Source organism: Cottoperca gobio, chromosome 7, assembly GCF_900634415.1.
Source record: "Cottoperca gobio chromosome 7, fCotGob3.1, whole genome shotgun sequence".
In the NCBI taxonomy this organism is placed as follows: Eukaryota; Metazoa; Chordata; class Actinopteri; order Perciformes; family Bovichtidae; genus Cottoperca; species Cottoperca gobio.
In genome coordinates this window covers 5540681-5554016 of record NC_041361.1, presented here as the reverse complement: position 1 = coordinate 5554016, position 13336 = coordinate 5540681, and the positions used below count along the sequence as shown (strand labels likewise).

The window sequence follows — 13336 nt, the reverse complement described above, 5'->3', positions numbered from 1 at the left end:
TTCATTTTCACACCAACGTTTCGGTATGGTAGCTGTATGTCTGCGTGCTTCATTTTGTTCTATGTGATTAATAATGCTTACTGGGGCTGTACTGCCCACATGCAAAGAGCATTTTCCAACAACTTTTTTTCTCACAGTTTTGTAGACCATGAAGGTTAGCTGTCATTCATTTAGTCTGCTTTTAATAGTCAAGCTTTGTTTTGCCTTCTGGTTCAGTCAAATTCACTCTAATCCAAACAAAAACATAGCATTTGCAGCATACATGTGTTTATTAATTATTTTTACTTGAAGACAGTCTTTCCAATGATCCAGTGACATGCTTGTTTGTCACCCTCCCTCATACACCTTACTAGGAGATGATTAAACTTTCTCTGCTAGGAGGAAACCGAAAGTATCAAATGAGCTCTAAGCTTTCGCTTTCTCTTCCAAGAGCGCACTTAATTTTAGTGACGACTTCTGCATTCAAGTTTGAGGTCTGTTTGTCTACATTTTTTTTTTTATGAACTGCATTATATTATCAGGCTAAATCATTATGAAATTAATGTTACAAGCTTAAGCAGCATCAGAATGAAGTATTGATACATAGTTTTTTTTTCCGCTTGCGAGGTGGAAACGTGATTACACTGTGCTCGAGCCACTTTGCACATGCATCTCAGACGTTTGGAAAGTGAAGATTTGTTCCTGTGAGACCCCAGTGTGTGTTGAAGATGGAAGCTAAGATGCACATGAAAGAGTGGCTAATAGATCAGATAGAGAGTGGGAAATATGAAGGACTGGGCTGGGAAGATGAGGACAAATCTATGTTCAGGATTCCGTGGAAGCACGCAGCCAAGAAGGACTACAAGCAGACGGAAGACGCAGCTCTCTTCAAGGTCGGTACTGTTTTATATTAAAAAAAACATGTTGTGAAAGTTATGGTCAAATAAATTGTTTTACCATGTCTGGAATTTATTAGGAGAAATAAGTTGATTCAGGAACACTGGTCGACTATAAACCAATATTTCCCGTTTTGACTAAATGTATTAATTTGTTTAAGGTCCATACATTGATTGATAAAAAAAACCTAAAACCTTTGCACATTGTTGAGCTACTCACTTCAGAAACGGGTTTATAATGTAGCCTTCATATTAGTACGTAAAATATACGTATATATCACAAGTGCGTATTTTCTTACTTCTAATTTCCTTCACAATTTTTTTGATTTTTAGAAGGAATGTTTTGTAGGTCACTTCTTCGCTGCTCTGTGCTATTAAAATGCCATCCTAATCCTGATCTGTTACACATTTCCATGAGACAACAGTGTTTCCTATTTATTTAAATAATTTGGTTGAGTGACAAATAGATTAGCCTGCATCCAAAATGAGAAAATATGTGACCAATATTTTTTAACATGACATAACTACTGATTTTCTTACAGTACACAGTCAGTTTGCTGCTTTCTGCTCTGCTTATATTAAAGATAATCCAGACCAGAACAATATATATTTCAGGGATACATACAAGAAAGTGATACTGCTAATAAATTAATTGCTAACAAAATAGTGTCCACTTGTTGAAATATATATGTGTAACCAGTAGTTCGCGACTACAGTTTTTACATTAAATTATGTATTATTTATTTATGCGTAATCATCTAATCATCTTCACATTCAGGCATGGGCTGTATACAAGGGCAAGTACAGGGAGGGGAGGGATAAAGCTGACCCCACCATGTGGAAGACCCGCCTCCGCTGTGCACTCAACAAGAGCACAGACTTCAGGGAGGTCCCTGAACGCAACCAGCTGGACATCACTGAACCCTATAAAGTCTACCTTATCCAGCATGACAATGGGCCATCCAGGCCAGCAGGTAAAACTGAAGACAGCTGCTCCTTTCCTTTCATATCATCTTATTTATTAAACAGTGGTTTCCTCTGTGCACTATTATAAGAAAACAAAAAGGTAAATGAAGCAAATAAAACAAGACTGACATGTTGTATTTATATAATGACCTTTTAATCATTCTTCCAGCTTTTGACCAATATAATAATTTTATTTTTTTGTCAATGGCCTCTTTATGTTATCTTTTATTTGCTCTCATTTTTGTTCCCACTTGTTGCTCTCCTCAGAGTCTCCCAAGATAATTGATCAAGTGATCAACCAGGCTAAGAGTTCTCCAAGGACCCCGGGACTTCTGGACAAACAGGTGAGCTTAAAAACTTAGAGTGAATAAGCATACATTTATTAATTTAGCGATGTCCTTGCTAAATACTTCATGTTAACAACACAGTGTGAGTGTACCAGTTTCTTATAAATAGGCTTATTATTTATGGGCTTCTTTTTTCTTTTCTTTTTTTTTTTGTCAGTGTTTGGAATTGAAACAGATGGAAATAAGAATTTAATGGCATAAGTAAAACAACAACAAAAAAGAGACGTTCCCATTGAAAAGGTTAGCGCAGGAACATTTTGTCTCCCGTTCAGATTTGTTTGTCCTTTTTAAAACTACCACTATGACTCACCAAAGAGTCTGCGATGTACAGGGGGCTTAGCCATGTCATTGTTTGTTTATTTACTTGCTTTGATGGACTTTTTATTAGTGGAAGCATTTTTCTGTGCTCTCCAAATCTGAAGAGGACTTTACACTGCGGTGACCAACATGTTGTAGCAGCAGGGAATGTTTGGGGTGTTGGGGGGGAAGTCAGTTTAAACTGATATGATTTTACTTAAAAAAAATATGGGTTTACCTAATTTTGGTTTCTGTTTTTGTAGCTTCCTTGTCAAAAGGAATCATTTTACGCAAGTAAAGAAGAAGTAAAACCACTGACTGGTGAGTGTGACACATGCACTGATTCTGTTCTATATAATGTAATGGAGGATTCAAAGCATAGAATATGAAACAATAAGGATCAAGTCAACAAATGTTCATCATCCCTGTCAAAATATCCATGTGGGCATAGTATTGTTTTGGCCGAGCAATCCAAACAGAGCCTGATGCATTTTTCATCTACCTCATATGGGTCAGTGGTTACCCATATGGGTTGGTAAAAGAGCCAAGGTTGGCCACACGTATGATCCTCTGACTTTACCTTTAGCTCTGCCGAGTTCACTATTCTGGTTTTGAGTGAAATCTCTCAACAACCTTTGTGATGAATGCCATGAAATGTGTTAGACTCACAGAGCTGCTAGCAGAGTTGCCAGCATGGCCGCTGACTCAGTCTTGTTGTTGTTGTTTTGTGTTTGTGAATCTGGTTACTGACTGATTACTTCATAGGCTGGATGTAGACTAGTGGTTGCTACCTCACCTACCACTAGCCATTCATGAGGGTTTAATCCCTCTAATAGGACCTAAATGCTGCCTCATCTTGGGCCCACATCGAGATGTTGGTTGGAATTGTACTTGTGAATTTAGATTTAATAACAACAACAGAACTGTAACTCCCTGTGTTTGCAATTATTGTAAATCGCTTTGGACAAAAGCATCAGCTAGATTAACTGTAATGTAATGCAATGTTACAATGGACATACAGTATTGAGAAAGTACTAATTGAATAATGTCTCTATGCTGCTTTAGATGATCTGATGAGGGAGCACATGTATTGTGAGCTCACAGGGGCAAAAACTCTAAATCAGAGACCTGCTCCTGCAATCTTCCTCATCCCTACACTCACTATATCAGGTACATTTGTGAGATTATGCACAATAAAACGTAACATGTCACTGGCCCTTGCATTGTATTACCTGGAACACAAGTTGTGTTTTGTGTGTACAGACCTTCGTATGCAGGTGACGTTGCTGTACCAGGGCCAGAGGGTTATGAATGTGACCACCAGGAGCCCAGATGGGTGCTTCATCCTGCAGGGCCGCATCCCCTTGGGAAATTCCCAGATCTACGGGACTTGCACTGCCCAGCAGCTCTGCTTCCCTTCCCCAGGCTCTGTATCTCTGCCATCATGCATGGCTGAAGCAATGAACCGCCTTCTTTGTCATCTGGAGAGGGGTGTGCTATTATGGGTGGCCCCAGATGGGGTGTTCATCAAGCGATTCTGCCAGGGCAGGGTGTACTGGAGTGGTCCCATGGCCCAACACACTGATCGGCCCAACAAACTTGAGCGAGAAAAGACCTTCAAATTGCTCGATATACCCACCTTCCTTAATGGTAAGGCAGTGCATGCATACACACAATGAAAAATGAAGTAAGAGCCACTAAAAAGCAGTTTGAATTCATAAGCTACCAGTAAGTCGTATAAATCTTAAGAGAGCCTGATTGTTTGGGACACTTTGTTGCTTACATTATTGCTCTATACAAAGAGGCAATATGTCTGTATGATCAAATCAGATTGTTCCAATATAAAATGTCTGTGTACAGAGCTCCAGAAGTGTTTACAGGGGAAGGGACCTTCACCTTCTTATGAGATTGAGCTCTGCTTCGGAGAGGAGTACCCAGACCCCAACATACCTAAAACCAGGAAGCTGATTATGGTGCAGGTTGGTGGAAAAGTCTGTGAAATCAGGGATTCAGTTTGGAAATGCTTTACTTTCACATGTTTACCTCACAAGGACCCTCAATACTGTTGAACGCTCCTTTTTAAATTTCTATTTTATTACATGAGAAAATGCTTTGAACCCAAATGAGCTCTTCATCGGGTACAGATTCCTCTGTGAAGGTACAATTACAGTTCTGCGGGCGAGAGAATGTGCATGTGTTTTGTACATTTATGTTAATTCTCCCTTCATTCTCTCACACACACCTGCATTTAAAGTTGTGTCTTTTGTTGTAATTGTTCTATGAAGCAGAGTTACACTCAAACTAGAGTGACGTGAACAGTGTGATTTGCTGTCATGGGTTTGATGCACCATGTGAATCTCTCGATTCCAAACAACCATGAACTTGAACTAACACAATTAGATGTGATTTTTAAGTTAACAAGCATCTCAACTCGTTAACAATCCAGGAAGAATCTTGCAATTCTTGTGTGAATGTCAGTCGGGAGCGTAGCGGTAGTATTTTCAACTACCAGTAGAGGTCCTCATAAGCATACTGATTGTGTACTACACTGTGTCCTGTTGGCCAGGTGGTGCCCCTGTTTGCAGCGGAACTGCTGCAGAGGTTCAACTTGGTAAAGGTCGAGGAGACGCGGCCTGATTCTCACCTCCAACACAGAGGAAGAGAATATGTAAGAGGACAGGGGGAGCTACCAGGCCCCAGGGTAGTGATGAACAATATACAAGTGAATTACTGAGCCTTTATTCCTTCCCTGTCATCATCATGAAAGACATCCTAAGAGCAGAGGAAACAATACAGAGTATCGTATGAAGAAACGACGGAGGGGTTGCATCGTAGATCTGTTCGCAATGCATAAAAGGAAATTCTTTATTATTCTTTATTTTTGACCGTATATGTATTTGTATTATGTTCACCATGCAGCTAGACTGGCAAGAGTTATCAGCTGTTTTTAAAGCAAACAAGTGACATGTTTAACCCAATTAAACATGCTGGTAACATTTTATTAATGAAAGAAAATTGCCTGTATTTGTTGTTAACCTCATATTCAGCATCTGTATTAAATGATAATTTAAGTGTATAGTATTATACAACACATGCAGAGAATAAATTCACACCTTTAATTAAATCTATAAAGCTTTTTTTCCTTTATTTCTAGCGAACATCATATAACAGATTCACAATTTTTAAAAATATACATTTTTGTAGCTATAACATTTAAAAAGAAAAATCAACAGGTAAGGTTTTCTTTTTTTGAAAATAAAATAAAAAAACCCACAAAAACTAAAGTGAGAGAGTGTGCTGAATCAGAGGAGATACCCGTATCTGAGTTTAAAATACTTTCATCATTTTCCCTGCCTTCAAACAAATACAGTACGTAAAAAATGAGATGGGAACAGAAGCGTACAGTACACAGGGGTCAAGAGTATTCACAAAGCATCATGTTCCAACTTGTTATTAGCACCATTACTCATCAGCCATACTGCACTTTTTACTCTTTCCATCATTCTGTTTTTTAATGGAAAAAACACCATGAGTGTCGAGGCGGTGTGGCACAGACCTGTCTGTGTGGGTGGGATTGTCTGTTACGCAGTTTTCATTAGTGTTCTCCCTCTCTCAGAGATAATGTTAAGAACATATTGGAGGGTAATGCCTTGACGAACAATCAATTGTTTGAAATGACTCCCAGTGATGAGAATAAAAAAGGCTAAGAGTTGCTCATACATTCATCTTGCCTGCCCAGGCCGACGTGTGCACATCGGCTCAGAAGCAAGACAATTAAAAAAACGAAAATGCATTGCGAAATTGACAGAGAGATTGCATTTAATCTGTTTAGCATATGCACTGTATATAACATCTGTAATGTAATATATATAGTCAACTTTTCATCATATATATCTGCACTTGTCCAATAGCGTTTACTTTCATAACACTGATTGAAAATCGATACCCTGCAGAAAGTAGTCAGTAAGTAGGTATGTGGGACAACCATTACAAAAACAGAGTGAACACATACAAGTGCTTGATTGTCTCACTAAATGTCTTCAGTGTCTTTAAGGAGCCATCTAAAGATCTTTCAGCTGCTGCTGAGTAAGGTCGAGGGAAGGAAAGGAAAGGAAAGGAAAGGAAAGGAGGGTGCAACAAGGGCAAGACTAGGATGGGCAAGGTTAATATTTTGGGCAGCAGTGCGGACACCCGTAAATTGCGTTTTCTATTGTTTTTTTTTATTTAATTCCTTCCCTGCAACCCTACCTTGAGGTCTCTCCATTGTTTGTCTTGGCGGGTGCAACAGAGACAAGGAGGGTGTGTATGTGCTTATGTGTGTTTGTGTAAGTATGCATATATACGTATGCATTTCAGAGTTTCTACTGCCACTTCATTAGCTTTGAACCATGAGGTAAATCCAGGACGCTTTCATCAGTTCCGGTTGAGGGAAGGGTATCCGGGGCAGACCAGCGGCGTTTGCGCGGACGGGGCTGCTCCTGAGCGGGAAGCTCTACAGCCAGAGCCCGTGGCGGGGCCGGCGCCGTAGGGGGTGGGTGGTGAGGAAGAGGGGGAGGAGGAGGTGGAGGTGGCATCTCCTCCCTGTGCGAGCTTCTGGGTTCTCCTGAAGCCCTGGTGGGGAGTTGCGTGCGATGGGACCTGGAGCTGATACGCGTGTGTGTCCGGTGGGTTTGGGTAGGTGTGGGGGTGAGAGCCAGGCAGACATCCCCCTCCATGAGCTGGCGGCAGGGCAGACCATACAGCTGTGTGGTTCTCTGGGGGCAGCAAGAAGACCAGCCTCGGTTCTGCACAAAGAACGGATACTCCACCAAGACCTTCAGTAACTCCTACACAAAACCACAACATCGTTATACACTCAACCATGAGGTCTCTCATGTCTTCACTTCTTATCACCACTATTTGAATTTATTGTGTAATAACATGTGCTAGAAATTGAACTGATGTTTTCACCTGTGAAACGTCTACAGCATCTACACATCTACAGCCTAAACTGTGACTGATTTGAATCAACACTCATCTTGTCATGCAGTTATTTATCAACTTATTTGGGATTTTGCTGTATATATCTGCTACTTAAGTGTAAACTGAAGAATACATCTAGAAAGAAAGCTGACCTGAGTGTTGCGGTCTGTGAGGTGGACCTGCAGGTGGCTGAATCCGTGTGCACTGCTGGGGGAAATCAGCAGCACAGTGCAGGTGCTGAGGTGGAACTCTGGCGAGGTATCTGCGCTCCTTAAGAAGTCCTCGGTCCGCAGCTCCTCCACCTGCTTCAACCGCCCGCTGGCCAACTCAATCAGAGAACCCTTGGTGAAGTGAGGTAGGAGCGCAGGGGGAGATTGGTGATGGGCTGGGGGTGAGGTGTGAAGATTAGAAGGAGATAACTCTCTCCCTCTGTCTCTATCCCGTCGTCTCTCACGCTCACTGTCTCTTTCTTGGTCTTTGTTATGTTGTAGGTGCTTTTCTTTGTCTTTACCTCGCTCCCTGTCCCTTTGTAGGAGTTTTTCTCTGTCTCTTTCTTGGTCTCTGTCCCGGTCTCTTTGCGACCTGTCATGGCTGTTAGGCAGACCCAAGGGTGAGTGTGGTGAGTTCCTTAGATTGTGCTGCCTGGGTCCTGGCTCCCTGTGCAGGTTGTACAGAGTTGTTCCTGAGGGGCTGTAGACCGGGTAGGCCTGGACCTGTGGATTCGGGTGGCACACCGATCCTAAGGAGTAGTAGATATGGGCTTCAGCTGGTGTGACCCCTAGGGGGTCCAATAGTCCCCCTCTACCTGCCCTGGGGACTGGTCCCAGGGGATGAGAACTGGAGGAGAGTAAGCTGGTCTTAACTATCCCATGTGAATGTCTGTCCTGCAGTGAGGAATGTGTCTCAGGGGCCTCCTGAGCTTGAGAGTCTGACAAATATGGCCCTCCAGAATGGACACGAGATGTTAGATCCTCCTGCTGTCTCCGTCCACCGTTGGTATGGGAGCTGTGTGGACTGATGTCCAGCCTGGTTCTGCAATCGTTTCCATATTCTACTGTGAGCAGAGGCCTGGAGGATGAGGCAGTCCTGCTGCCTGGCCCGTCCAGGCCGTTGGGCCTCTTGCCCAGGTATCTGTGTCTGGTTTCAACAAAGCTTGGATCTTGAGGGTAGAGAGGGTGGTGGCCAAACAAGTATGACGGGGAGAAAAGGGAGGGACTGTTGTCCCGCCGGCCACTGTTAATGTAAGACCATATCTCTCTAGAATCGGCTGGGAAGGGAGTCTTGAAGGAGAAGTGGAGGAAGAAGATGGGCTAGGTGGCAAGGAGAGGGGGCCTTCCCCTCTAAGCCACCTGGAGTGCTGGGGCAGGGGTGAGGAGAGAGGATCATCTCTCCAAGCCGGAGACCCTGAGCCCCTCCTCTCTCCAACCTGCCCTGGGAAAAGGGGGAGAGAGACAGAGGGAGAATAGCTCAGGTGCCATGGTAGGGGCAGGGGGAGGCCTGGTGATGGAGCAGGAAGGGGTGGAGGAGTATGTAAAAGATGGGGGTTTGGGTTAATCAGAGCTCGGTCCCTGTCACTGGCCTCCCTGCCTCCCTCCCCTCCCCCTGCGCTGGACCGACTCCTGAGCGGCACAGGGAGTTTAAACTCGTCCAGAGGGATGTGGAGTTCTGCCGATCCTTGCCGAGACTCCCTCTTCTTGGGAGGGAGGCACTCTTTGCCGCGGTCGGGGCTGGGATTCATGGGTGGGCTCCAGCGGCACTGGGGGCCCCCTGTGTGTGGGTGTAGGTTAGGTCACATGGGCGTCACGGGAGAACGAGGGGCGCAGACAGAGAGGGACGCTGCTACACAGCATCACTGTCAGATCACTGTTGATTCTTTTGTACTGAAGCCCCACTCACCTAGAGAGACGATGAAAGAGGACAGAAACGGAGATAGGGAGGTAAAAAGGAGGGAGAGGGCAAAAGAAGAGAGATTCATTATTAACATAGAACCAGTCTGCCAGGTCCTGGCATCAGTTGTAGTTAAAACTTAACTGTCAATCTGGTGAGACATGTAAACAAACATTCAGCTGCACCAGACAGATGGCGATAAATCAGCAAGTGGCTCCCTTACATAAACTACTTTAAAAAGGTTAGAAACTTGTAGCTTTCTGATTGCTGTCACTAATTAGTCATTACCTATGTGCGCTGCGGTGGGACTGAAACTACCCAGCTTTCTTGTTTCATTCAAACACATTACTCCCACATGTGGACTAAAAATATATTTTGCAGCCAATGAAGTTCAGAGGCAGAGCAGTGAGCACACACACTCACACACACACACACACACACACACACACATAGAGCGCTCACAGCAGGAGAGTTTTCATCTCTGACTCTCAGGGGATGATTGGGATATGTTGTTGTACCACTTTCATGCACCACCCCCACGACACCCCCGGGTGTTCTCTGTATTCTACAGTATATAAGCTTACTACTAGCACCCCCCACCCCTTCTCTTTCAGACACACACACGGACAGCAACAGACACACAAATACTCCCTCAGGCGGCGGTACTTACTCCCCCAGTGATAGGCAAAGCTGGTCACCACCCACCCAAAAGCTGACAGAAACACTGTTGATATTACCACCAGTTGTTGTGGATACAGGATATGTGTCTTTGCATATTAATTATGTGTCACAGCAGGGGTGTGGGGAAATGTGTGTGATTGTCTGTGTGTGTGCATGCATGTGTGCCATGTTTGTGTGCATGTGTAATCTTTTTTTTTTACCCGGGAGAAATGTGTGATTGTGTTTATTTGTTTAGGTCTCTGTGTGCGTGAGTGTTTGTGTTTGAGTCTTCAAATGTGTCAGAGATTTTGCAGCCTTGTTTCATTCAGTGAGAAGTGCGGGGGAGCTCCACTAATTCTTCTCCAAACGTTTTAAATGAGCTCTTTTGAAGTGATGGATGCCGCGCTGCCAGCCCAGCTGTTCCCTCCACCACCGCCACCACCATCGCTGCTCCCGCCGCCGCCACAACACCACAGTACCATGCTGCCACTCAGCCCCGCACTCACCCGCAAGTCTGTCTCAACAGCCTACCAACTCCCTGCTGTCTCCCCATCCACCACATTGTCACCATGGCAACAGTGTCTACACACTCACACACTTGGTTAGAGAGGTTAGATGGGGATACTCCATGGAGAGGCGGATAAACTGTTGCTCATCAAGTGACTTGGTCCAAAAACAGAATAAGTGTTAGTGAGTGGAGCAAGCTGTTTGTGCATCTGAGTGGAAAACTGAAAACTGGGTGATGAGAGGAGGGAGATTATTTGTCCCAGACACTGACAGGACGGGTGTAATGTAGTAGAATGTGGGAAATGTTTATGATGGACAAATATTGTGTAAAAAAAAAACATGTTGCTGTTATGATGTAAACCTTGAAAGCCCAATTTAAGTGATACGTTTTCAGTTCTGCTGAAAGATAACGTGACCTTCTGTAGGCCAAAGAAAACAGTTGATCTAGGATACAATGCCTTTAGATAGCAGCAACGGCCAGAAGTAAGTCCTCATGTAATCTACATATATATACATTTCTATCAATATCATTCCTGCAATAATTAGTTTTTCATCAAATTATTTACGTTTTACTTATCAATCTATTAAATCTGACAACCAGTTAATATCATGAGAGTAAATAGCATCAGAACCTGCACTGTTAAGCAATTTATTGGCTGAATATAAATAAATAATAAATAAATAAACAAAGAATTAATTCTAAGATTATCAAAAAGAAAATTGCCAATGAAAATAAGTATTAACAATTCTTAAAATATCCTAAAATAATAATAAAATATAAGATATCTCAAAATAAATGTTGAAGTTACACACAGTATTTGAAATGTTGTCTTATTTATCATTTCTTTTTTATTTCAGAATGCTCTTTTTTGGCTGCACAAGAACTTGTCTAGAATCCAGATTTCTTACATAAAAAAAAAAAATCTGGTTTCCGTATTTGTCCTCAAATGACTCTGACACGCTTGTCATTTCGACAGCCCTTATGTAAAAGGTTGTCAAAATAGACCTAATATAAACTTGACAAAAAAGTAAAAGAAAACAAAGAACACAATTGTGCATGTGGAGGAGTTTGCAGAGAAACGTCTTCTAGCAGAATACTCCTACACTGTGCAGACATGCACACAAGGCTGGAGTTTAGCTGGAGCTACTGAGCCCGTAGCATTTAAATACATAAAAACTGACAGATCACAGGCAAAATTATATTACACATTCCTACCAATTAATACTCTTCCAGACCTTTGACCTGCTATGTAAGCATAAATGCAATGTAAAATGTTTTTGCTTCGAACTGATTAAAAAAAGGCTTTATATTTTTATATTAAAATGTAAAATGCTTACATTTTTTTACTTGCTCACAAGTAGTGTATTTGCACCGCTCAACCTCATCCCGCCTTTTCTCTACTTGCATTTCAAGAAAAACAGAACTACAGAACATTAGTCTCTAGTCCAGATACAACATAAATTCCAATTCAAGTCCAGTAGTGCTAATTACAATGAAGAAACAACAGCGCTTTAACTCCAAAATATCATTTAGAGAATGGGGGAGCAGGCAGGCAGGTTGATGGAGTTTGTACTTGTTGTGATGTGATGTGAGACTGACCTTAGTGCGGGCTGAGCAGACGTCCCATTCTTGGCAGTCCTTCATATTCCAATCCTCCCCTAGGTCAACCCACTCCTCAGCTCCTCACTGTGCTACACTGCTCCTCCACAGCACTGCCGCCAGTTACAACACCCGCAGATATCAGCAGCCTCCAGCTACACACTGCCTCTGATCTCTGTACGCATTAAATAACACCAGCAAGCCCACCAAACTGAGGGAAAGAACTGAGAGCCTGCTATCTGTCTCTGTGTCTGTTGTATATGTGACTATGTGTGTGTCAAGAGCATGTGTGTGTGTGTGTGTGTGTGTGTGTGTGTGTGTGTGTGTGTGTGTGTGTGTGCAAAGGGCTGAGGAAATGAGTAATATCTAGCAGTGAGAAACATGTCTGCTATGCAGAGCCACACAGGCAGACCAGTTGCTGCTGCCGCCCACTTGCTTTAATCACTGTGAGGGATACAAACATGCATACACACACATAAACTGTATGTGCGCACACAAACGTACACACACACAAACAGCCAAGGGTGCAGCACATACTGATTATGCAGAGTACATGTTGACTATGTGTCGCCTTTATAATGGCGGAAGGTATACTTTCCATTTAAGTTCCATGAGTTAAACGTATCTTTTAAAATGAAAAGTCATTACTAAATCAATTATTCAGTCATTAAATCATTAATCTATATTTCTGCAGACATGTTGGCACATAAAAGAGAGGGAAGGATGAAGGGAGGCAGAGAGACAGTTGATGAGAGACAGGGAGGACGCGGTAGGAGGCTCATCCTACACACTTAGGCTTTTGCTGCTGCCTCTGACTCAAAACTAAACCTCACATCCATCAAGCATACACACACACACACACCACACACACACACACACACACACACACACACACACACACACACACGCACACACACACAAACATTTGAATTTGTGTCTTTTGTTCTCATCAAAGCACTTTGTGACAAACCTGTTGTTAAAAGAGCTTTTTATGAATACGTTTTGATTTGACTTAATATGTGTGTGCACACACAAACACACAGTCACACACACTCACACAGGTCTGTGTGCTTACAGGAGCACTGCAAGAGAGCTCTGAATGATATGCCTCAGTGATTCCGTCGGTGCAAGTGAAGTGTGTGGGTATGGCTTATTAGGACTGAATCGGGGAGAGCAGTGTCGTTCATTCACGGCAAGAAATCAGAAACCTGTCAGTACAGAAACCTTTTACAAAA

The 13336-nt window shown here is 42.8% G+C and overlaps 2 protein-coding genes across 2 annotated transcripts; one reads left to right on the top strand and one right to left on the bottom strand.

The window, feature by feature from the left end:
* The first annotated feature begins 407 nt into the window (after window positions 1-407).
* On the top strand, window positions 408-5609 carry irf10 (interferon regulatory factor 10). The gene is given in 9 exon segments (XM_029436321.1): window positions 408-872; window positions 1654-1849; window positions 2109-2185; window positions 2749-2806; window positions 3551-3655; window positions 3749-4135; window positions 4346-4464; window positions 5052-5118; window positions 5121-5609. Coding segments are annotated over 9 exon segments (1347 nt in total). The 5' UTR covers window positions 408-707; the 3' UTR covers window positions 5294-5609.
* Window positions 5610-5611: 2 nt separating this feature from the next.
* LOC115011248 (ataxin-1-like) lies at window positions 5612-12469 on the bottom strand. Its single transcript, XM_029436320.1, is given in 4 exon segments — window positions 5612-7311; window positions 7600-8738; window positions 8741-9343; window positions 12102-12469. Coding segments are annotated over 3 exon segments (2049 nt in total). The 5' UTR covers window positions 9186-9343; window positions 12102-12469; the 3' UTR covers window positions 5612-6846.
* Window positions 12470-13336: the final 867 nt, after the last annotated feature.